This window comes from Talpa europaea (assembly GCF_964194135.1).
Source record: "Talpa europaea genome assembly, chromosome: 6".
In the NCBI taxonomy this organism is placed as follows: Eukaryota; Metazoa; Chordata; class Mammalia; order Eulipotyphla; family Talpidae; genus Talpa; species Talpa europaea.
The window spans coordinates 41,271,461-41,297,826 of record NC_140072.1 but is presented as its reverse complement, the minus strand read 5'-3'; the positions used below and the strand labels follow the sequence as shown (position 1 = coordinate 41,297,826).

Sequence of the window (26,366 nt, the reverse complement as noted above, 5' to 3'; positions counted from 1 at the left end):
AGCGGGGAGCAGAACAGGCAGGAGGACCAAAGTACACTGCTGAGGGGAGCAGCGGGCGGCAGGAGAGGTCTGCGCGCCATGTGGGACCCTCCTCCGGTGGTCGGGGAGCAGCTGGGGATAGAGCCAGCGCTGCAGAGGCTGCGGGCAGCCCCGCAACCCAGCGCCCAACTGCTGTGCCACCGGGGAGGCCTTTATGCCACATTTTTAATGTCCTTGTTTTGTCACATCATCATTCTTAATGCACTGACTGCTTCAGAAGATGAAGTGGCGCCGACGCTATCTCTGAGGGTCTCCGAGATCTATTACTACCTCCACTTCATAGATGAGAAACGAACCTGACACAGGGTGTTTTCCTTCAGCTGTCCCCACCATGCCACGCTGCACAATGGCCCAGAAAGATGGCCCAGGGTTTACTTGCCATGTTTAAGAGGGAGCAAGAGGCAAGACTACAGCCTCACTTCCTCCATACACCTGGGAGAAGGGCCCCAAGCTGGCTTGAGGTTTCTCCTGTGCCCTTTGCCTCGCCTTGCAGTGCCTTTGCTTTGGCTACAGTTGGTCAAACGCCCCTCAGCCCTGGCTTTCCCCAGGCCAGGCAAAGGCCCAGCTGGCTCTCCACCCTCTGCAAGTCCTGGAACACACTGGCCTTGCTAGCGGGCAGACACTGGCCTCTTGTCACAGGACATCTATTTACCCCACATCCCCTCCACACCAGGGTGTGGCTTCCTGACTGGCTTGTGTAGGCAAGGCTGAGGCCCTGGAGAAGGAACCCCAAGCCCTGCAGCCCAAGCAGGCTCTGGAGTCCTTTCTGTGGGGTGGCTCATTTTAAGGTAGAGAGGGAAAGAGCTCAACTCTCCAGTGCTGTCTTTGGGGAGGCTGCTGTGCTGGGTCACAGCCACATCCCAGGCTTGGCCTGCAGGCAGGCAGGAAGGAATGGCCTGGCCCCAAGCCCAGCTCCCTCAGCACTGACTGGGAGTCAGTGGGGGGACCTGAGGGGGCGGGGAGGAGGGCTCACTGGAGTTTGGGGCAGCACCTGGCCAGCTGGCCCTTCTCCAGATTCTGCTGAGGGGATTTCTCCCAGAGAGGGGTCCTCCTCCATTTGCTATGTGAGGGAGAGAAGGGTCAAGTCCCAGGACAGGAACTGAAGTGAGGGCTATCCTCTCCCTCTGGTTTGAGTGGACAGTGACTCTCAGAGGTGGAAAGGGGCCTGGCCGGCAGGAGGGACAGGCAGATGTAAGACCCATTTTCAGTGACCAGAGATTCTAGGTCTCCTCACTTGGCAAAAGGGTGAAATAGCCATGTGCAGCATTGTGAGAGCACCAGAATCATCTGAAGATATTGCTTGGCTCATAGTAGGTCCTCAATACAAGGTCTCAGCTTTCACCTCTGCTGTGGGTGGACAGCAATGGCTGTAGCCGTCTCCCTGGAGCAATATGCTGCAGGAGTCAACAACTTCCTAGGAGCAAAAGTCTGGGAAGAGACTCCCAATCTGTGTCTCCTTGGGAGCCGGGGCTGTGCCCAGCGCCTCCTGGAAGGCCCATCTGATGCGCACTCCGCATTTCACTGAGGATTCTTCTGGCCAAGGGAGTGGAAGGACCTGCTCGGCTGGAACTTTTTTTTTCCCCTCCCAGACAACGTCTGATGGGTGTGTCGGGCAGGAGGTGATATTTGAGGGCTGCAGGGCGCGCGGCTGCAGCGGAGCCGCGGGTGCCTGGCAGGGGTGAGAGCATGGCAGCCCGGGACCCGCCACCTGCCACCAGCCACGCCCCGCCAGAGGTGCCCTCCGGGGTCTCCCTCTTCCTTACGGTCCCCTACGCTTTCATCCTGCCGGAGGTGGTGAGTGCCGGCCAGCTGGCCACCTGCAGAAAGGGCGGCGGGGTAGAGTTCCTCCCGAGCTGGAATGCGCTCCTGGGGAAAGGGACCAGAGGCAGAGCTGCTGGGATTCCCATTCCCCACTCCCCCTGTCTGGCTCAGAGCCAGATGTTCCCTAACGCCCCCTGCACTCCTCTGGGCTTCTGTGCTATGGGGTGTGGGGGCATGAAACCTACCCTGGGGAACCCGCAGGCCACCTAGTGATTGCAGTGGTGGAGGGTCCCCACCAAAATATCCTGGATCTGCAGGAAGATGTTGGAAATGGATTTTCATTAATAGGATTTATTTTCTCCAGCTGCTTATTTGTGATTTTTCTCAAGTTCTGTCTTTCCTTCGGAGAAAGAGTCTGCTATCAATTTCTTAATTGTCAGGTCAGTGGACTCTGAACTTGGATTTATGTGGACTTGGCTCAGGAGGCAGCTTATGACAGCATCTGCCATAAAGCAGTGGGAGCTGCCCTGGTTACACAGGAGTCCTGTGATGCTGCCTTAACTCTTTGGGCCACCCGGTGGCTGCTTGCGTTGTGGCCTGAATCCCTGCTGGGCAGCTAGTCTGTTCCACTCTGCAGAGCTGAGTGTTGAACAGAACTCCAGTCCTCTCAGAACCAACTGTCCTGTTTCACTAATGAAGACACTGAAGTCTGGTGAGCAATTCAGGGCAAAGGAGTTTTTCAAACACCTTCTGAAACATCTAGCTTGTGGGTGACATTTTCTCACTAGTTCTGAATTTGGCGGTGCTGCTGCCTGCAGGCAGGAGAAATAGATTGACAATGGCTCCAACTTTTAATTGGTTCTGACCAACCCTCTCTGTCATCTGCCTGGAACTCTGGGCTGATTGAGTGACCTTTTAGTGACTGGTTAAAGGGCACCCATTGATGGTGACGAGTAAGGGAAACCAGGCTGGGCAGGCCCAGCACTTGGGTGACTGCAACTGAAACCCCACCCAAGGGTTTCTGCTGGACTTGCCCCGCCCTTCTCCCCAGGGCACAAGCGTAGGCATCAGGCCAGACTGATGACAGGTGGTGCTCTTACCAGTTCTGTGTTCTGGGGCGTGGGTGCCTCCCTTATCTCAGCACCAGTGATTGGATTGCCAGGATCTCAATGGACTCCTCCACCATGCAGGCCACAGGTGACAGGCCTCTGCCTTCCCAGGTCCCCTGTCTGTGTAGGGGAGAGAGAGTCAAGAGCACTTTCTATCAGTCAGATGTACTTAAGGGGGTGACTGTGAAGTGTTGCGACACCAGGAGTTGAGATCATCTGGCCTCTTCTAATCATGGAGGGGATGAGGCCTGTCATTGAGGTGACTTTGGAGTTTCTCCCAAAGCTGGAGGACAAGAGAGGGAGAAGTCTAGAGGCTAAAAGAGACCCATGGATAGGGGGATGAAGGAATGGAGACTTTGGAATCAGGAAAGGTCTAGGATTAGGATCCAAACCCATGATACTGGGCTCCTGCAAATGGAGGGGTGAAGTGCATACTAATGTTAGACTCTGGGGTTCTAAGTATCCTACAGAGTGGGTTGTTGGTTGTCACTGGTTCCATTTTATTTATTTTTCCTTGGAGGTAATTTTAGATTTAAAAGAAAGCTACAGGGCCTCCCCCGTGGTGCAGCGGTTGAGCGCTGGGTTGCGAAGCTGCCCGCGGCCTCTGCGGCGCCGGTTCGATCCCCGGTTGCCCCCCCGGCCACCGGAGGAGGGTCCCACATGGCGCGCAGACCTCTCCTGCCGCCCGCTGCTCCCCTCAGCAATGTACTTCGGTCCTTCTGCCTGTTCTGCTCCCCGCTCTGGCTCTGGTGAATTCTCTTACCCTCCCGCGCTTCTGACTGTACCCAGTGCATGTATAAACAAAATCAAACAAATAAAATAAATAAATAAAAAACATGCCTCTATTAAAAAAAAAAATTTAAAAAAATAAATAAAAGAAAGCTACAAAAATAGTATAAATGATTCCCATTCTTTTTACAAATCTTCCTTTAATGTCCATATCTCATAAACCAAGATTAGGACATTAACACCGATGCTATACTCTCAATTGTTCTATAAACCCTATTCAAGGTGTCCTTATTTCCCCACTAATACCCCTTTTCTGCTCCAGGATCCAGTCCAGGATTCTGTTTTGCATTTAGTTGTCATATCTTCTTTATTTCCTTTAATCTTGGCTAATGGCTCAGTTTTTGTCTTGACACCTTTAAGAGTACTGGTCAGTTATTTTGTACAATGTCCCTCCATTTGACCTTGACTGATAATTTCTTTACTACAACTTTATTTTTAATTCACAAATAATCCTTATTCATTATTGAAAACTGAAAATACAGAAATATAACCCATATATATGCATATATTCATACATATACATATGTATCTACTTAATGTCCTTGCTGCTCTGTACCTGTTTTGTCTAAGAATGTGGCTAATTTAGAATATAGACTCATGAATATCTCATGTCTAGGGGAGGGGAAGTAAGGGGGAGAAAGGGGCATTTATGGAGATGGTACTCCACTGAGTAGAAGACATGCTGGGCTGGAGGAGAGTGCAGAATTGGCCTAGTAGAGGCAACTCCCTGTCCGGTCCCCTGGGTACACTGCCCAGTGCTGCCCACTGGATCTCACCAGCCGCAGAGCACCAGGCCCCAGATTCTGTCACAGGTCTAAGTCATCATGGAAAGCCATAGGTTTGTGTAAGGACATGACTACAGACAGTGGATTCTAAAACCAGGAGCTCAGGCTAGCAAGAAGGGGCAGAGAAATTGTGATCTAGAACCTGGATCAGATGCCACCCATGAAAGGATTGACCCAGGGCAGGTATCATTGGCATCTGCAATCACATTCCTCCCCACCCCCAGGCTCTGTTTACTAAGCACCTGCTGTGAAGGCTAGCAAGCAGACCCACTGCCCAGGGCCTTCCTTCCACTGGAAATGAGGGGCTAAAGATACAAGGAGAACAGAATTAAACACAGAGTTCAGTGTGGCCAAGCGCTTCCTATGGGTTCTCCTGGGATCCTGTGTCACCCCTGCAGCCTCAGGTCCTTTTGTTAGGGGGAAAAGGATGTCCCAAAGCAAATTCCATATAGGCTTTGTGGACTCCACCCCCACCCCAGGTCAAAGCCAAAGACACTGGGAACTCCAAATCCCATCACCACCAAAGGGAAGGTGGCTGGGACCTGAGGGTGGGGTTAAGCAGCCAGGTGGATACAAAAGGCAGACACGTGGGCTTTGGGGGCTCTCCATTTTTGGGCTCTCCGCCAGCTCTCAGCGTCCGGTCAGCTCTGAGGGTGCCTTTGGGTTTCCAGGTCGGCGGATCGGGTAGGACGCATTAAAGACTTTATTTCCCTATTTTCTCCCTGAGTTGTACATTTTCCTTATTTCTTTTTCTCTTGTAAATAAACCTTTTATTAACCCTTTTGCGTGTCTGTAGTAGAGTATTCATAAGTCCCTTTAAAGCACGCGGGTGAGGACCCACAGCCAGGAACCCGTTTAATATCGGGGTTGCTCTATAACACTTTTACATTAAAGATGCTAATGGAATAAGTTAGCACAGACTCCAGGGCCCTCTATTAGGTCTGTTTCTCACAGTACGCTTGTATAGATAGTTGCTTTGTTTTAGGTTCTTTAAGATTAAAAATGTACATTTTACAACTTTATTTTCTAGTAATTATGGATTCCTAGGCAGTTGCAAAGACAGTTCAGAGAAGTCTCCCAAACCCTTCATCCAACTTACCACTTTCCTAATTCCAGAATTCCAGGACTATAGTCAAACCAGGGACTGAATGGTGTATTAATCCACATTTGTGTTACCTCACATGTAACCACCACCACAATCAAGATACAGAACTGTTTCTTTTTTGTTGTGTTTTTTTTAAAGATTTATTTATTTATTTATACAAACACTGTGTACAGTCAGAAGCCCGGGAGGGTGAGAGAATTCACCAGAGCCAGAGTGGGGAAAAGAACAGGCAGACTGATAAAATGCACTGCTGAGGGGAGCAGCGCGAGCACACAGGAGAGGTCTGCACACCATGTGGGACTCTCACTGGCGGCCTGGGATCGAACCGGCGCTGCAGAGGCTTGCGGCAGCTTTGCAGCCCAGCGCTCAACCGCTGCACCAGGGGAGGCCCCAGAACTGTTTCTTCACCACAGATATTTCCCTCATGTTTTCCTTTTCTAGTCCCCCCTCACCACCAACTCTGACCCCTTCTTCCCTCATACCTCCAGAGCCCCTGGCAGTCGCTAATTCCGTCTCTATAATTTTGTTATTGAGGTGATATAAATATATGGAATCACACAGTATGTGGTCTTTTGAAATCAGCTTCTCCCTCTCAACATAATGCCCTTAAGATCCAGCCAAATCGTTGTGTGTGCTCGTAGTTCGTTCCTCCTTGTCGTGGGGTAATAGTCCACAGTATGGATGTAACCATGGTTTGCTTGACCTGCCACCGATTGAGAAACATTTTGGCTGTTTACAATTTTTATCTGTTCTAAATGAAGCTACTGTGACTGTTCATGCATTGGCTTTTGTGTGGGTGTCATTTTCCTTTCTCTGGTTTGTGTGAGTGTGTGGCTTGGCCTCTCGTATTAAGAAACAGACACGCTGTTTTCCAGAGTGACTGTACCGTTTTACAATCCCAGCAGCAACTAATAAGACGTTTGAGATTTTGACATCAAAGTTCACATTTTTTTCTGTTTCCTTTGAAATCAGACTGCTGACTTGAAAATAATATTAGTTTCACACATAATACCTAACTCTGAATCAAGGTATTTTAAGGTGCCAATAGACATCATTTATCCCCTTGCTGCTCAGGAAGTGCGTGTCTGCTGGGGCCCGCAGGGGGTGGAGTCTGGGGCGCTCTGACTCACAGCCTGCCCCTTGGGTGGCCCCAGGGGAGGTGGGAAGGGCTGACTACCTGATCACCTGCTGGTGGGAGTTGATGAATCAGCATTTTTATGGAGGTGGGGAGAGCTTTATGAATACAGAGTCCAAGGAAGTCTTATAACTTCCAACCTTTTCACCAATTAACTTATTAATTAGATATTTGACTAATTAAAGGGAGACAGCTAAGAAGATTTCTAGAGAGTCAGCCAGTTAAAAGATGAGGCAATTCCAACACTTTGTGTGGTGCTTGATGTTTTCAGCTTTTGAACTGGCCTGCACAGTGGTCAGGGGAAATCTGTTGACACCCCTAGAAGCTCATGCCAAGGTCTTCCATCTGGGGAAGCTCAACTTTCAGTCTTACTTAACTCCCCCCTTTCGCCTTAATTTTGGCCACTTCTTTTACTCTGTCTATATGAAAAGCCTATTGGAAAACTTACTGAGCCCCTACAGAGGTGCCCCCTGGAGGGAGCTGTCAGCGTGTGGACTGAAGTTACTCATGGGATTGGGGGAGGAATTAGGCCTCCTCTTTGGCCAGCCTTAGGGCAGGTACCCTCATCTTTGTTATAATGTAGGCTTGGAAGTTGAATTTTCCAAAAGGAAAAATCCTTCCCCTTATTTTCCTCTACTCCCCTCTCAATTCTCTATAGTCCTGGTGAATAGCAAAAGTTAATTTACCCAGGTTTTTTTTTTGGTTTTTTTTTTTTTTTTTGTGGGACCCTCCCGGTGGCCGGGGAATGAACCGGCCCTGCGGAGGCTGCGGGCAGCCTCCCAGCCCAGTGCTCAACCGCTCAACCGCTGCACCACAGGGGAGGCCCTTACCCAGTTTTTTTTTTTTTTCCTGTTTATTTTATTTTATTTTATTTTATTTTATATGTTTTTACATCATTTTTCATTTTTGCACAATATGCATTTTCATCTTGGTTATAGTCCCCATACAATTCCCACCCCCCTTGTTTTGATCCCACTCCCTTCTCTCCCCCACCATAGTGTGTCTCTGGTTTATAGTTGCTTGTTGCTTGTTGATTTTTACTTTATTATAATTAGTCTTTTTCCTGATCCCTTATTTAGGTTTTATGAATTCCTGCTATGAGTGAGACCATCCGGTATTTTTCTTTTTCTTTCTGGCTTATTTCTCTGAGCATGATCCCTTCCAGCTCCGTCCATGTTGCTGCAAATTGCATGAGTTTATCTTTCTGCTAAAGATAGAGCTTCCATATGATCCAGGAATTCCACTCCTAGGTATTTACCCAAAGGACACAGAATCATTAATTAAAAATGGCACCTGCACCCGTATTGTTATAGCAGCACTGTTTACAATAGCTAAGCTATGGAAACAACCCAAATGCCCAAAAACAGATGACTGGATCAAGAAGATGTGGTACACATACACCATGGAATATTACTCAGCAATCAAGAAATTTACCCAGTTTTATTCATCTATCTCGCTTCTGTCCTTCCATTCGCTCCCCACCTCACCACCCCACAACATCACCTCTGCTCCTGGAGGAAGCCAACAACCTCCACGCCCAAGTACTACTCAGTCTGGTCTGACTAATACCCAAGGGTGCCCTTGAGAGGCAAGTAATAAGGAAAAGAGAAGAGGAGAAAGGGAAGGGAACTTACAGAGTGTGGGGGTGGGGCAGAGCAAGGCCCTGGAGGGAAGAGGTGAGCTGGCAGATGTAGACATGCATTTTGCCTCTCCACTGCATATTCCTTGCCTAGAGCCAGACTGGCTTCCCTGCACCAGCCTCAGCCCTTACTCTGGGGGGACCTTAATGCATTCAGATTCAGTGAAATAGAGTCAGTAGGATGGGGTCTAAAGCTTGGCTCTTCTCCCTGATTGCTCTGAGGCTCTGGGGTTGGGGGGAGGGGTGTGGGTGGGTAACTTAATCACTCTGAGTTTCAACAATGGAGAGAGTAACAGCAGAGATGGCATAAGAGAGCTCTGGGGTTTCAATAAGAACACTCACAGGAATCGTTAGCACATTGCAAATGCTCTAGAAATGTCAACCCATACTATATTATTGTTGTTGGTCATAGTGCCGATTACTGGAAACTGGGTGTCTTGAGAACAAATTCTAATTGTAAGCCAACAGGATTTATTGGGATGTTACTACTGCACTAGCCCCATGTTTTGCTCTTAGGGGGTTACAAGAAAGTAGTAATAAAGAGAAAAGAGAGGTACATCATGGGCCCTGCTTCAAAGGAGTGAGGCATGTGGAGGGCATCCTAGACAGGATATAGGATGAGACATGAGAAGTCCACAGTTGTAACTGCCAGATCCTGGGGCCGGAGTAGATGTCAGAGCAAGCTTACTCAAGAGGAGGGCAGCTACACTCACCACTGTACCAACACCTCTAAGCTTGCTCAAGGCGAGGGCTTGGCACTTCTGAAGGGTTGGGATTGAGGAGTGAGACATTGGATTGCTTAGACTAGAACTCCCTAGGAAGTAAGGAAAGAGGAAAACTGTCCCTTTAAATTTCACATTCTTTGCTCAATGCACACAGACTGAGTACTTACTCTGTGCCAAGCATAAAGATATAAAGATGAAAAAGACATGACCCCTGTTTTATGGACTTGGATGCCTATTGGGGCAGATGGAAAATGGCCAAGGACACCAATAAATGACGCTGTGCCTGTGAAGGTGCAGGAGGAACTGGAAACCACCGAAGGTGCTGCCCATGGAGGGGATTCAGCCCACCTCCAGCATCCTGCTTTGCAGACATTGCGCTTTTCACTAAATGAAGGTTTGTGGTGACCCTATATCTACAAGTCTGTTGGTGCCATTTTGCCAAAACCACATGCCCACTCCATCTCTGTCACATTTAATTACTCAATGTGCTTTGTTTTTTTAGACATACTGCTATTGCACAATTAATGGACTACAGTATAAGCAACTTTTATATGCACTGGGTAAACAAAAAAAATCAGTGTAACTCGCTTTAGTATAACACTCGCTTTGCTGTAGTGAGCTGGAACTGAACCCACATATCTCTGAGGTGTGCCTGTGTAGGGAGCTGATACAGTTGTTGAGAGGCTGGAGTTTGCCATGGCACCCAGAGGACAATAAGCACATGACGGGGCTGCACCCAGCCCAGAGTTAGGCAAGTGGCCTGTGTGTGGACCTCCGGAGAATGCCTTACCCAGCTGGCTCTCAGGCTTTGTGGTGGGGTACAGTGGAGTCTGCTTCTGGAAGGTCAGCCCACCAGGAGGGTTTCAGTTAACTAACAAGGGGAATAGCCAATACTCTTGCAGAGGGGAACAGGAGGAGCCCAGCACCTCTGACCCAGCTGGACCTCATGAAACCCCAGATAAGAATTTTCATTGATAAGAAGTGTCCCTGTAATACATCCAGTGCCCTTCCAGGTTTTGGCCTGGAGAACTTGTCCCTGGGGCAAGGCAGATCTGTGGGAAGCAGGAGAAGTTTCTCAAGTATAGCCAGACTAATGAATGCAAGAAGCAGGTCAGAGTAGGGAAGGCGGAGCACTCCATGCCTCTGGGTTCCCTATCCTTTCCCCCTCTCATCTCTTGGCACCTCATCTCTCACCTTGCTTCCCTTGCCTTATAGGATAATTGCCTGTCAACCCTATTCCTCAGCTGTTACCACCTGGTCAGCTCTCCCTCCTGGCCTCCAGAGTACACAGCTGCTCAGGGCCCACACAGGGGCCCAGAGCTTGGTCTTGGCGGCAGAGTCAGCTGTACCCATGTTCCACAGCTCCCTACCCCCTGCTTCAAGTTGTACCCCACTGCCCTGCCTCAGGTTGTACCAGTATAATACTCGCCTGGGTCCCAGAATGGGGTGGGATAGGGGCTCCCTAGCCAGCAGAGCCAAATAACACAGCTTGGGGCTCCAGAGCCTTTTGACTTGTTTCAGAGCCCGTCTCAGCCTCTCAACTTAGCTGGGAGACTCTGAGCTTTGCTTGTCTGGCTCTGCACAACTCCCGGTGGTGGCTGCAGGAAGGGATGGTGTTTTTGTTTGACCATCTCTGACAGCTCCTTATGTGTCTGCTGGGGTGGGGGATGGGGGTGTGGAGGGGAAAAGGCAAGGAGGTGAGAAAGCCTCCAGGGAATTCCAGCCACACTCAGAGGAAAGGTGCTCTGACTTGGATAATATCTAGGGCCTGGGAGGTGATGGAGCAGGAAATGGGTGGGGACAAAACAAATGGGCACTTGTCCCCATTCTGTTTAGGCTGCTGGCAGAAATGCCAATCCATGGCTGGTCCAAGATGTCAGGTGGTACTTCCTTCGTGGGAATCAAGTCTAGGAGACTAGCAGAGAATGAGTAGAGTCCAGCACCCCACCTCTCACCTCCTTTCTCGAGTGGGTCAGCAGCATCTTTCATGCCAGACCCTGTGGGGGTCATTGGGGACATAAAAGCTTCAGGACAGAGGTCTGGTCCAGAAGCTCAGGGTGTGGGGCAGAAGCAATGAAGAGAGATAATGAAGCAAAGAGTGATCGTGAGGGAAATTGTAAGGGGTGCGCTTGGACTGGTAGTCAGGAGTGGCTTCCTGGAGGAGGTCACATTGGTCTGGTTTCTGCTATTGCAGGTTGGCTCCTAGGAACATGGCCACTGGCCACAAAACGTGGGTTCCTGGGGAGAAAAGAGGTAGGGAACTTCTCTAGTACCCAATTCAGGGCTCATCTTGCAACCCCCTGGGAACATGTGAAGGAATGTGAGGTTATTTAACGTAGTGGGAGCTGGTCAGGGAGAGGCCCAGGTGAGCGGCTTCTGTGAGGAGCAGGATACATTTATCCTGCCTCTTTATAGTTTCTAACTTTTCTCAGGTACACAAGTTAACAAAAAAAAAAAAGAAAAAAAAAAAGGAAAAACCTTTAGAATTTGGATGGATAGGGATACTTTTATTACTCTGTTTCATGTTCCATTGTAAATCTATATTGCTTAATAGTTTAATAAATAAAAAGCAGGGTTCAGTGCGGGCCTGGCTTCTGAATGGGTGGGTGTGGTCCTAGGGGAGGAAACCAATGGTGGAAGGGAGGAAGGGAGAGGAGGCCTGGCTACTGACTCACCAGTGGCATCCTGCCCCTCCCAGGCACACACCCGAAGGTGTAGGCTCTGATTTTCCTTGGCATGTGGCCATCCTGTCCTGGGAGCACTTGTGGGTACAGAGGGCTCCTTATATACCTTGTTCTGCCAGGAGTGGTCGTGGAGGGAGTTCTGGCCAGCACCATTGTTCCTGGAGTGGACCGGATGAGGCACGGGCCTCACCGGAGGCCAAGGGGACTGGGCCTGCAATTTCCTGCTAACATTAAAGTCACAGAGAGAAAATCCTCCTTATAGTCAGGATGTGGTGACTGAGTCAGGATGAAGTGACTCGGTGTTTGGAAATGTCCCAGGTTGAATGATGGAACATAGAACCTTTATATACTGCTGGTTATTTGGGGTCCCAGATTCCAGTCCACGTCCCCATGGGTAACTTGGGGGTTACCTGGCTTCTCAAAATAGGTTTCCACCCTTGTACAAAGGTGGTAACAATGTCTGCCCAGAAAACTTTACAAGACTGCAAACTTTACAAAGCTGCTGGGCCCAGCCCGGAAGTTGCTTCATGGACTGTAAATAGCCCCATGTGGGCAACTGGGCAGTCTGAGCTGCCCACAGGGAGGCCTGCAGCCAGGGGAGGACTGCCCAAGAGTGCCTGTCTCCCCAGGGTTGACCTGGCAGAGGCCAGCACTGCCTGGCTGGGCCCGCTCTCCAGCTGTGGCACGTGGGACAGGAGCATGTATGTGGAAGGCCCTGGCTCCTTTGCACTGAGTTCCAGCCACCGCAGACATGGGACACTCCAGGACTCCTGCCACTCATCCTCACAGCCTGCCATCCTCCTCAGCAGCAGACCCCCTCCCTTCCCGTCTCAGAATCTCAAGCTTCCCACACAGGCCCCAGTGTGGCCCCCTCAGAGTCCAGAACTGGGCTCCTGTTGTGGCAGCAACAGCTATAAGCCGCCCTGGGGGAGCGTCTGCGCAATGGACAGGGCTGTGAAGGGGCCCCACTTCAGCAAGGGCAGAGCCCCCAGGCTAGCTGGAGCAAAGGTTTCCACATGCTGACTGTGAGCCACAGAAGAAGTGTATTTTCATGGCAACATGGTTGTGTGTGTGTGTGTGTGTGTTTGTGTGTAACTGAAACAAAAGATGCAGGAAAGGAAACAGTATTTGCCTGTTCAATGGGCAGTGCCCTACTGTGCTTGCTGTGCTAGTCTACTCAATTTTGTGATGCCACTGGTGATCAACTCAATGGACTCCAGCACCTGGGGAATGGGTCTTAGTCTACATTTGGAAACCCCAGTGCTGGGGGCACTGAAGGAAGCATGGGGGGTGGGCACGGAGCAGGCTGTATGAGTGGGTCATAGACTTATCATTCAGGTCACTTCTGCTGTGGCCTGAGTTTGACCTGGGTGTCATGGTGGAGACAGTGGGGTGATCTGAGAGGCAGTGGGGGTGTAAGCTACACAAGCTGACCCACATCCCAGGTAGTCCTCAGCAGCTGGGACAAGGGCCATAGCTGGCTCAAACTGGCTTGAACAGAAATGAAAATGACCATTTAACATCCAGGAAGCCTGGAGTCAGCTGGACCCCATGTCCAAGTTGATCTTTCAGCAGTGCATTTGTGTCAGCGGGGCCCTGTTCTTCCCATCTCGCTCACCTTCCATCTCACAGCTCCAACCTAATATCATACACAGCACTGGCAGGACAAAAATGGGGACCGTCTCATCTTGAGTCTCCTCACGCAGGATGAAACCTTTCCCAGGAGTCTGCAGAAAGCATCCCCTTGTATCTTGTTGGCCAAGACTGGGTCACATACATGTTCCCAGCCAGAGGAGATGATGAGACTTATGGATGTTGGAAAGTCACAGGTAGCCCCTCCCTGCCCACACTCTCACCAGTAGGCCCTGTTGGGGAACTTATCCCAGAAAAAAACTTAAGAGAAGCCAATTGTCTCTGCAACAAGTCATTTGCTGCAGTGCTGTCTATAACAGCAGAAAGTTGGGAACACCCCCATGCTGCACTGGGGGGATGTGATTGTGACATTGAAAGTGCAATTGATTCTTATTACTCACAGATTCTGTATTTGCTAATTCATCTACTCACTAAATTTATTTGTAACCCCAAAAACAGTGCTCACAGCATTTTCATGGTCATGGCTGGATATGCACAGAGCAACAGACAATGCCAGCCACCCGATGCACAAGTCCCCAATGGAGGGGGCCAGGCAGGGTTCTGCCTCATGCTTTGGCTCCTTACAGTAGACAGGAGTCCTTACCATGGTCTGTCTAGTGCCACATCTTTTACACTACACTTTTGTTAGTGGTTTTGTTCCTTAGAACGGCCCCCAGGTGCCAGTGTGAAGTGCTGGCTAGTGTTCCTAAGCACAAGAAGGCTGTGATGTCCTCATAGAGAAAATGCATGTTGGGTAAGCTGATAGTTACAGTGCTGTTAACAGAGAATTCTATATCAATGAAATCAATGAAATGTATTAAATAAGTTGCCTTTAAATAGAAACACACATTTAAAAAAAAGTCCCATGCTGTTCAGTTAATGAAAATGCCATGACTAGAAGCTCTCAGAACCTATCCATAGATCTCCCCTAGGGACAATTGTTCAGTATTCGCTAATTCAGTCTTGGCGGTGACTAAATAGAACTACTGTAAGTAACGAGAACTGACAGTATTATCAAGCCAGGCAGCAAAATGCAAAAATATGAAAAGTAAAATACAAAGTAATTATCTACCATGATTTATAACTTTATAAAAAGAAATATGAAAACATAAGGACTAAGCTTGGGAAGGAGCATAACAGAATGAAAAATTCTTGTCAACATTATTTTGACAATCAATTTAAAATCTGAGGATTTAAAAACAGTTCTAACTCCTATGTTGTGGATTAGTGTGAGTCATTAAAATCACCCTCGGGTGAGTTGAGGTCTTTTGAGTTGAGTTGAGCAGACAGCCCCAAACTACCAAGGGATGCCTGCTCCGGCCATGGTGGTGTAAGCAAAGTGTATTTGAGGAACTCTGGCTCTCGGGATGTTTTGCACCAGAACAGCCCCATGGGGTATGAGCACAGCTCCATGATGGATCTTGACTGTAGTTTTTCCCCTTTAAAGTAATTGTGCAGCGGGTATTTGTCTACCCATGTTCATAGCAGTACTCCTCGTCATAGCCAAAAAGTGGAAGCAACCCACATGACCAAGGATGGATGGGTGGATAAACAAAGTATGGTAACTCATCTAGTGGAATATTATTCAGGCCTTAAAAAGGAATGAAGTTCTGACACACTCTACAATATGAGTGGACCTTGAGAACATGATGCTAAATGAAAAAAGGACAAATACTCTTTGACTCCACTTAGAAGAGGCACTTAGAAGAGGAGTAATAGCAAATGGAGTAAAAAAATGGTGGTTTCCAGTGGGCAGGAGGGGGGTTGGAGAGTTGTTCTTAATGGGGATGGAGTTTGTTTTGCAAGATGAAAACATTCTGAAGATGGAAGTGCATGGTGGTTGCACAACAGTGTGACTGCAGTAACACTGCTCAACTGTGCCCTTAAAAAGGTTACAATGGAAAAATTTGCCCTGTGTATTTCACTATAATTTTTTTAAGGTGGTGGTGGGGATACAATTAAAAAAACATGGGACCTGAATATAAGAAACAATAGTTTTCTTCCTCTGGAAACAAGGCAGTGGCCGAGGGCCCCTTCAGGGACCAAGACCTGAGTTTGTCCTTCAGGGATCCTGTTCTTCCCGGGCTACCAGTAGGACTGGAGTCCCCAGTTCACTTGGCACCTCTGACGTGGGCCTCACCAGCTTTTCCTCCATTCTGAAATTTCTGTGGCTTTGCAGTCAGCCTGGGAGAGGAGGGAGAGGCAAAGCTGTCATGAAAAACTAAGACAAGTGGTAGGAAAAGGAATGCAGTGTCGGTGGGGAGGGAGCCCCACCATGCTGAAATACCCCTCAGCTATGCAGAAAAACCTGCCACAGGGTATCAACAGTTGCAGTTGTGTGCCCCTCCGGGGTTCCCAGGTCCTGGTCTGCTCCACCCAACCCCACACTTCCCAGCCCCACCCAGAGCCTGGACCATGTGGGCCTGACACCCTGTAACTTTTGGCTCCTCCTTTGCCCTTCACATGGGATCTGGTAGCTTCTGTCTACCAGAATGTGTGTGAATGTTCAGCCCCTCAACCTGCCCATCAGAGAGTGCACAGGTCCACCCACCCTCCCCAAAGGAAAGGTGATTCTCTTCTTGTCTCTTCCACTCAGAAGTCTTTAGAGAGCCTCCCTTGTCCAGCAAGGCATCTTTCTTCATTCTTTGTAAAATTTAAATATTGGTTCCTTTGGATTAGTTCAACATTCAAAATGCTGGCCCAGAGCCAAGCAGCTCTCCTCCCAAGAGGCCAGAGCACTGACTGGTTTATTGGGTTTCATTACAGAACCGTTCTGCATCTACAAATGCACATGTGCAAACACACAAAAACACACCTACATTTCCTCCTTTTTCTGTTATAAAATTTGTAAGGTTTGTTCCATTTTGGGTACACAGAGAGTTTTTCATTCTTTTTTGAAGGTTGCTGAGGCAAAATTACTTTCATTGGTCTCCACTGGATGAACATTTAGCTTGTTTCTTAACTTTTCTATACTTCAGAAGGCAGCAGTAAATAATCTGCACCTGGTCATTGTGTTCATGTGCATTATCTGTAGGACAAATACCCCAAAGTGGAACTACTGTGTCAAACAGTATGTGCATTTAATGTTTTGATCACTCTTGGCATAACAGCAGTTGCTGGCACTGTTATTTAACCTGGACATGGTGATGACTTCAATCTCAGGGCTGTGAGTGAGTTTGAGGGGCTGTGAGTTCCAAAACTTATAGCCAAAAACTGTACCTCTAAATAGGCACATTCTTCTAGGTGACTAAAGTTTTCATCAACTTCTCAGAAGGGTCTGTGCCCCAAAACGTTTTCTTACTCATGCAGCTGGTTGACTTCCCAGCTCTCCCAGAAGGGAACTTCCCCTCCCTTGGGAAGCTGGAATTTGGAAATTCCCTCCTTGGGGCCTTTCTCAGGAACCAAATTCCTCCAGTTTTCTGTGACACTACAGTGGATTAGCCAGCAATGGCTCCCAACAGTCCCCAGGGGCCACAGAGAGGGGCTAGCTGTCAGAGAACCAAGAGGTGGGATTCCCACCTCCTCTGTTTGATGGAGAAGGACATGTGGCACAAATGAGTTAAAAGACCTGCCCAACAGGCGGAGCTGGGATTCAAACCCAGGAGGAACATGCCACATGCACTGGAGTGGGTAAGCCGGACCTTGATCCTGTCCCAGCTGCATGGGTAGGGGATTTTGAATAACGCAGCCCCTCTTGAGTTCAGTGAGTCTTTGGGGCAGGACCCAGAATGTGGGTCTTTTTTAATGTACCACCTTGAGCTTGTTGATTTTGACTTAGTTGATGGATTTCAATCGTTGGTGGCTGTTATCGCCCCCTCCTTCTCCACCAGGGATCTTCTGAATCCTGCAGATTTAACCCTGGGAGCCTTACAGAGTTTGCTTTATTGAAGGTAATAGACACCCTGATTCAAACTGGAATCATCCATGCCCTGGACTGCACCTGGGCATTGTTACCCAGGTTTTATACTCTAGTTCTTTAACCAACTTTCAGAACATGAGAGAGCCATTCTCCATGTTCTAGAGAAGAATAAGTGAGCAAACTTATCATTACGCTCATTTTACCTTAAAAGATCCTTTTGAGTTTCAGTTCAGCCTTTGGAAAATGCATAGATGAGTAATTTGCATTTGCTCATAAGAAAAACATGCCAAAATTATACTTGAAATACATTTGAGTGAAATCTCTAACTATGATAAAATATTCCACTTTGGGGGCCAGTTCCAATATCTAAAAATAGCTTTTGCTCTTTGGGAAGTACAAAATGAGAATTAAAATGATAGAGCAGTTTAAGTTGCCAAGAAAATCTGGAAAGTTAAATATGAGGTTTTTTTTTTTGTTTTTTTGTGTTTAAAGTCAAGACAAACACTCAAATTTGCCTTACCTATAAAAAAATCCAACCTGGCCTGCTTGAGACAGAAACGAGATAACAAACTCTATTGGGTTTAATTACCTTCACCTGTCGTTTGTCCTTGGCCCTGGGCCCTACTACTGTTCAGAAGGCTGAGGGTGTAGAAATAGAAAGTAAATAACATTCCTTCTTGTAACATTGTTTATGCATCACTAGAGCCATTGCAGAAGATTCCCATGAAATTTGAGTAGGTCCCCCAAGGCTGGGGGGGGGGGGGCTCTTGCCCTGGGGTGTGAAATCTGGTTGTGAAGAAAGACCATGCCCTGTGTGACCTCAGGCTGTGGTCCCCTCCCGTCATGCTCCACCTCACAGACTGGGGAGAATGAAGTGGGGACAGGTAAGCAGTGAGTGTCTGACAGTATCTGGCCAGGTCAGCCTTTTATGGCAGAAGGGAAGGCACACCTTTGCAGGCAGTGATGGGATTGGGGCTCCAAGGTACCCTTGTCCCCTCCCCAGGCCTGGCATGATGAGCTGGCAGTAAGTGGTGACAAGTATGCAGTGGCAGCTCCTTGGTCTTAGAGAGCCATGGGGAGTTAGAACTGTGCAGACTAAGGAGGCAGTAGGAGTGAATGCATTTTATTGACTGTAAGCTTCTGGTGAAGGTGAGGTGATGGTATTATAGTTTTAGTCAAAAGAATGTACTCTGACCCCCTCTGCACCTACTTTGTTCTAGACCCTTTTCAGGGTACCAGGAATACAGCAATGAATGGCACAGATCATTCTCTGCCCTTAGGAGTCTAATGTGAATCTAAAATTTCACACATTCTGGGGCAGTCACTGAATCCTGAGTGCTGTTCCCACTGATAGCAAGCATTGTTTGGGTGTTGACAATGTGCCAACATTTTTATGCATTTCCATGGCTTGGCAGGAAGGACGCTTGGCATGTCCCCTAATGCTGAGCCCTGCACCTCTCTGTGGCACCAACAGCTCCTGTCACGAGGAATGACACGCAAGAACCCAACTCAGGGGCCCCCCCTGGTGGCGCACCGGTTGAGCGCTGGGTTGCGAATCTGCCCACAGCCTCTGCAGCGCCAGTTCGATCCCTGGCCGTGGCGAGGGCTTGCCCAGACCTCTCTTGCCATCCCCTGCTCCCCATCAGGCAGTGTACAACAGGTGTGCCTGCCTGTTGTGCTCTCTGCTCTGGTTCTGGTGAATTCTCTCACCCTCCCACGCTTCTGACTGTACCCAGTGATTATATAAATAAATAAATCTTTAAAAAAAAAAAAAACCTAACTCAGGGTGGGTAGAGCACATGAACCCTGATCCCTCAAACCCCATTTTCAGGACAGGCAGTCCCAGGCCCAGCCTAGGACTTCCAACATTCACTTGGATTTTGATTGTTAAGGTCTGGGGAATGTGCTCCTGAGCTGGTGCCTTCAGAAGGCTGAGTTTCTGGGGGCTGGGTTTCTGGAGGCATTGCCCAGCCTCTAAGAATTGCCTCATGAGCAACTTCCTAGTCTATCCTGTGTTCTCACCTCCTGTTCCACATCTCATTAAGAGCCCATGAAGTCTTTATAAATTCAATAGAGCCTTTCCTCTCCAGGACCACAACAGTGGAAGCCTCATAAGGGGTGGGCGGTACATCTCTGCGTATGCATTGTTTATTTCTAAGATGGGTACTACTAGTCCCAGAAAGCCAGGAATATGTTTTGAAAAGCCAAAGTTGGAAATTTCCTATCCTTCAACTAAACTAGACAGAAGTAAGAGGAGTTATTTAGTCCAGAAGGTCTTTATTAGCATCATTCAGAACTGAGCTACCCCACAGTCATGCTATCACAGTCAAAACTCACTAACTATAGGAGAAAAAAGTGAACAGGACTGAATATGAACAGAAACCACAAACTACAGAAGCACAAACTACAGAAGCAGGCAAAATTAGTAAAAAAAAAAAATAAAAAAGATACCATGTCTCTATACACTGTATAACTATCACACAAATTGCAGAACACCAAAGACAGAAGATGCTCAAAGCAGGCAGATACCTAAAAGAGATTCCTACAGGAGAAGAATAGTTCAACTCACAGCTGGCCCTTCAGCAGCAACAGAAGTCAGACTACCTAGAATAACATAGAATAATGCAGGAAACAATGTGAAGATACCTTAGGAATTTTGAGAGAAAATAATTGTCAGAACAAAAGTAAGGACATTTTCTGACAAACCAAATCAACTTCCCTTACCTAAAGTAACTAATAAGTTATATTTTAAGAAGAGAGAAAATAATCCTAGAAAGACTATCTGAGCTGTGAGAATATCTTCATGAATCAAGGTAAGGAAGGATTTCTTAGCTTGATAAGCAAACCACAGTCCGTAAAGGAAAAGGTAGTATGTTTTCTAAAAACCACGCCCAGGCACAACCCTTGGGTTCCTCTCCTCTATCACACCAATTATCTAGTGGTCTTATCATCCAGCAAATTATTCTTTTTCAAAATTATTTTACTGCTTTATAAAAGATAAACTCCCATGTGCCCACTAGCAATGTAAGAAATAGAACATCATTATCTTTGGAAGCTTCATACACCCATTCTTAATCCCATAACTCTCTCTCCCTCAGAAGGCTCATTCTCAGCTGGTGCTAGGGTTGGGGGGAAGGGTGTTCTGAGGAAATTTGGGAGTAACTGAGTTCAGGTTTTGTACCGTTGGATTTGAGATGCTCAAAGGGCAGGCCCAGGACTGGAGTGGGGTACATTAGGTGTCTAGGATGTAAACTTTAATGAAGCACTTGCTCTTGAGGTCCTGAAAGTGCGGGGATGCCCCCAGAGGGATGTCCAGTAAGGACATCCAGAGGAAAAGTGGACATGCGAGGCTGCGGTGGGTGCCTGGGGTAGCCAGCCTAAGTGGTGTACAGCAGCAGCAAGATTTTTTTTAAAGATTTATTTTTTTATGCATACAAGAGATGTGGGGGGTGAGAGGATCCACCAGAGACAGAGTGGGGAACAGAACAGGCAGATTGACCAAAGTACACTGCTGAGGGGAGCAGCGGGTGAGCCAGGAGAGGTCTGCGCGCCATGTGGGTTGCTCCCTGGCTGGCCAGGGATCGAACTCGTGCTGCTGTGGCTGCGGATTGCTTCATAGTGCAGGGCTTAACCCCCTGCGCCACCAGGGAGGCCCAGCAGCAGCAGGATTTAACAGAGGTGAAGAGGGGAAGAACTGAGGAGCCACAGGAAAGGAAAAGAGCTCAGGAAGTTGACACAAACCAATCACAAAACCACTTGGGCGAGGGGCCCTCTCCCTCCAGCCTCTGCCTGGACACATTGTATGGTGGATGTTTTGTTCCACCCTAAACTCATCAACCCCAAATCAAATAAGGGCAGAACCCAAACAGGATAGGGGAAAGCTTCGGTTTCTCCATCATGGGCATACTAAATGACTGAACAGAGTTGAAGGGTGATTAAATTGAAACTATGTTGTCCAGCTGGTAATTGGCCTCATGGCATCAGAAACTATAACCTGAGGGCTACAGACCACACACCCAGAGGCCCAGGCAGGCGCTGCTAGTGGGTGAGGGGGAGCCAGGAGGAGAATTCTATTCTGCAGTGGAAGAGAGCAACAGAGAAATGTGCCACACAATGGTGTAGGGTTGAGGGGAAAGTGGTGTGGTCCGCTGAGGACCCCAGGTCCTTTCTAATGATACGGTCACAACTCATTTCAGCCTACTATGGCCTGGGGAATGGGTTCACTATGCCCAGAAGCATGGACTTGATAAGAAATACCTGACATCTGTATTCTTCATGTGAAATAATCTATTTTAAATGTCGGCAATTTATTTAGAAATGTTTTATAAAATTGTATATGCCAACAGTTTGGGCCAAGAAGACACATCAACAGGTCACCTCTGGGCAAGTCCCTCCGCGGGCAGCCTCTGAATTAACCCCTGGAATTTTCTAACAGTGGAACCTAAGTTACTACAACAGGGTCAGCCTCCTCTTGATTTCCCTCTTGATTCCCACTTAATTTGACCTGAAAAGCTGTTCACCAGAGACAGCAGAGACAGAGACATTAACCTTCCCACACAGGTAAACTGCCCCACACAAAAGCCAATGAAGTCTCTTCTGGTTTTCTCTTTATAGGTATGTGGGTTCTGGGTCTGGATCCTGGTAGCCTCTACCCAGGTAGAATACCCGTTGCTGCAAGGATGGGTTATGTACGTCTCACTCACCTCCTTTCTCATCTCGCTGGCGTTCCTGCTGTCTTACTTGTTGGGATTTTACAAAAGATTTGATTCCTGGACTATCCTGGTAAGAACCAGCAAGCGAGGCCCAAGTCCCTGTTCCTCTGAGGCCAATGTCCCTCCTGGGTGTTGTAAGGACCACGGGCCCTCTGGGCAGGGAGGGCAGACCAGAGACCTGGGACCAGAGACCTTTCCGAGTAGCCAAGACTTTTATTTTAATGTGTGTGTTATTCAACAAAAAAGAAACTTTCTCAGCCAACGCACCTCTATCACTGCATTTCCCTCATTGCCTTCCACTTATCTAGGCTGTACAGTCCTGTCTTAAGCACATCCTGACACATTCTCCCTAAATTTTATTTATGGTAAATTGGCATAATGTCAACAGAAATACTAGTAAGAAACAAATCACCCCAAACTCAAGATCTTATCACAATCACTGGGTTCCTCCATAGTCTTGCAAATTTTATGCAAATGCCCATATTTTAATCACACTGAACCATAATTTTGGATGTAGAATCTTTCATTTTGTATCATTTTTTTTCATGTTGTCACATCATCTTAATAACCATCAAAATATTTTCTCTATTGAATAATTTAAACATACGCAAAAGTAGGAAGGGTTAGATTATGAAAGCTCACGTAATTATAACCCAGATTCCAACATTATCAAGATTTTACACACCGGCTTCATCAAGCCTTTTTTATTCCTGAAGATTTTTAAAGCCAACCCCAAATAGCACATCATTCCACCCCACACACTTTAGCATGCCTCCAAAAAATATGCACACTTTCTTACATTAACACATATATACAACGTTGTCATTGAAGACCCTCTTGACTATTAAATTTCCCCAATTTTCTTGGGGAAATTTTTTTGCAATTGGCAGTATAAGTCAAGACAAAGGCCACCAGTTGCTTGGCATGGCTCTCCTGGAAACTGACTTGTTGAGGGAACTGGGTCAGCCATCCTGTAGAAGGTCCTATGTTTTGAATTCACCAGTTTGTTTTTTTCCTGGTGTGATTTTACTCATTCCTCTATTCCTGAAATTTCTGTAAATTGTAATTTCATTCTAAAGACTCATTGAAGATGAGTTAAACCTTTCTGGCAAGAATGCTCCATAAGTGGCTTCAAGTCACATCACACACAGGAATGTGACAGCCATACTCCATCAGCTTTTTCTCTTGTTCTTTCTATCATCTCCTGATGAATTGTCCTGAATTGAAAATTTCATTTGGGATTTCAAATGCTGATCTGTCTATTATGACATTCCCTCCAACACTGATAACCATTTTAAAATGGCTGTCTGACATACTTGTCGAAAAACACTGCTGAGAGTTTAGTGTACAGGTTTAAGCATCAAAATTCAATTAGGCTGACTTAACCAGTTCTACCGCATGACCTTTTTTCCATCTGTAAGTGAGCAGTCAAAATCGTAGCAGCCATAGGAAAATGAAACAAGACAACATAAGGATATTGCTAAGATAGTAACCAGCACATAGCAGGTCTTCATAAAGCTGATGTTCTAAAGCATAGGCGTGGAGTTCATGTGGCCCGAGTTCAAATCCTGACTCCGCCACCTGTTCATTGACCTTTATTTTGAGCCTCATTTTCCCAAAATTGTGCTCACATAGCACCTGCCTCACAGTGTCAAAGTTAAATGAGATAAATGAGAACATAGTTTAGCATAGAGTTTGGCACAGGTACACACTCAATAAATGTTGGCCAGTGTTGATATTATTATTTCTATTTATTAATTCATCAGTGTTTAGTACATAGATATCGGAAACACTGCCCCCCCCCAAAAAAAAGTGGGAGTTGCAGGAAACAGCTGGTCTCTTCCTATTCTTCCCAGATGTGTAATCAGAAAGGAAAGGGCTCACCTGTTTAAGTGCCCATGTGACAGTGGCCATGGCCTCTGCTCTGCCTTTCCAGGACAGCCTGTACCACGGGACCACCAGCATCCTCTACATGAGCGCATCTGTCTTACAGGCACATGCCACCATCATCTCTGAGACACAGGGACCGGTGGAGAAGTACTACATAAACACAGCAGCCACGGTGAGTGCTGGTGCTGGGGGTGGGTGTCATGTGAGACTCAGCTTTGTCCTGGGAGATGGAGCTGAGCCCCAGGCTGAAGGAACCCCCAAGGGATGGAAGGTGTGTGTGTATGTGTGTGTGTGTGTGTGTGTGTGTACACGCCAGAGCTGGAGGTGTAGCAGGCCCTAATTCAGGTCACGTGTCATCTTCTGATTTTCCCAACTCATCTGTGTTTCCTTTTACATCTACTATATGGCCCTCTGAATACTTTTTCCCTAAAATACAATTTAGAACATATCTCACCCTAATTAAAACCCTTGATGGGTCCCATTGCTTGTGGATCCCAAATTCCTTAGGATGGCCCAGCTGTTTCCATGTCCTTTTATTCAATGACAGAGATGCACTGGAGTAACATGTTGGCTGATGGAGCCCAATATAAGGTGGTCCTGCCAAACTGTGGGAAGAGCAGGACCCCCTAGGCTTTAGAGCCACTAGGACTACCCAGACTCAGGGCCCGCTCAGTTTCCTCTTCTAGTCTCTGCACAACAGTCTCTTCTCACCCCTTAAGGAATGGCGCCTTCGTGTGGCAGGGAGCCACAGCCTGCAGATTCCACCTCTGGTGTCTACTGTTAGTCCTACCTTGAACACTTTGAAGGAAGGAGGGCTATAAGGCCTGGGTGGGGTGCGAGCTCCCCTCCCTCTCTGGACCCATCAGTGTAGTCACAGATATGGGGTCCTGTGTCAATCCAGTGGTCCCTGCAGTGCTCAGGTGGCAGGCAGAAGGGGTGTTGCATGGGATGTTGTCCCCAGCATAAGGATGGGGGGTTGGGCAAGCACTGTGACCCACTGCTATAGCCACTGTCCCTCTTGAAATATAGCAAGTACTTTAAAAGTGTTTGTTGAATGAATGAATGAATACCTGATGAAGTGCTGTGAGTAGACAGTGGGGCAATGGAGGCCAGAGTGGTCAGCCAGGCCTGGAAGGCATGTACCAAGAGCTCGCAGGCTGTCCAACCAGATGGCTTTGGGAATGGCTTTGGGCAAGCAGTGGAGGAAGGGAGGAGTCAGAGGGGTGTGGGGTTTCCTGTATAGCTGGGTGCGATAGGATCCTGGAGCCAACGAGATTCTGAGGTTTGCTCAGTTTGGGCCTCTGAGAGTTTGATGGCCCCCCCAGGCATTCTCATGGAGCTGGCAAGCAGGCTCCTGGGCAGAGTTCTGGACCAGTGAGAGTATAGGCAGTGATGAAGGTGGATTGGGAATTGTGCTTAGGCAAGAGGACAGCACAAGAGAGGACCTGGGACAGAGATGGGGACCACCCCCTTGTGGCCGGTGGAGGAAGACATGTCCGTGGATGAGAGAGGAAGTGCACAGTCAGAGCAGGACCCTGGGACTTGGACACCGGGGACGGAGAACTTCAAGGAGGAGGAGGAGTTGGCCAGTGGCTGCCGCCCGCAGCTGGGCAGGGCATGGGGCAGAGCAGGGACAAAGCAGGGTCAGGACACTTGGCCCCCTGACTACTGGGGCTGAGGGCCCCCTGGTGGTGGCACAGCAGAGGGTGCTGGCCATCTTTAACAGTCACTCTCTTGTCTTCTTCCAGTTGTTTGCCTTTATCACCACCCTGCTCTACATCCTCCACTCCTTCAGCAACTACTACCACTGAAGAACCAGGGAACTGTGCCCAAAGGAGAAACTCTCTTTTATGACCTGGATTACTGGCCCCCCCCAAAGCAGCTTTCAACGTTGGCCACCTGGATGATAAATAGATCAACAAAATCATCCATGGAATAAACCATCTTTTCAGATTGAGGGATGACATCACATTCCGGCACATCTGTTTAGACTTTTCAGATCATTCTAATGAATATGAAAAATCAGTTGTTTCCTTTTTGCCTGGGAAAGTAACTATCTCGTGGACCAAGAACCCCGCTCTTCTAGAAACTAATATTCGAGATCCTCACCATTGAGAATCTCAGATCTACCACTGTCACACCTGTTTGGGGATTCTGCCTCAGGAATGAGGTTCCCCTTATCAGGTTTATAGGAACATTCAGCCTCCTTATTTTCTTACAACTAAAATGGTGCTGTTAACACATTCTCATCCAAAGATGATGCAGCTCCACTCCCTGTTCCGTGGCCCTGCCTGTGCTCTGAGCAGTGCTCCCCACCCCTGGGGGGCAGCCAGGGGCCGGCCACATTGCCCACCCCTCCTTCCATTTTCCCTTCCATTTCCTTCCCAACTTTTGCACACAAGGGAAATTGGCATAAAATCAACGTTGCAGGTGGATTTCTGAGGAAAACAAGTGAATGACTCTACAAAGTTGTTACACAGTACAGTAGTAAGAGCTGGGGGG

The 26,366-nt window shown here is 47.9% G+C and overlaps 1 protein-coding gene across 1 annotated transcript; it reads left to right on the top strand.

The window, feature by feature from the left end:
• Window positions 1-1,725: 1,725 nt before the first annotated feature.
• Window positions 1,726-25,675, top strand: LOC311172219 (MAL-like protein; the record flags this gene model as incomplete). The annotated part of the gene is made up of 4 exons (XM_084235450.1): window positions 1,726-1,833; window positions 21,877-22,044; window positions 23,911-24,036; window positions 25,613-25,675. 4 exons carry the CDS (start codon window positions 1,726-1,728, stop codon window positions 25,673-25,675), a joined length of 465 nt encoding a protein of 154 aa, XP_084091576.1.
• Window positions 25,676-26,366: the final 691 nt, after the last annotated feature.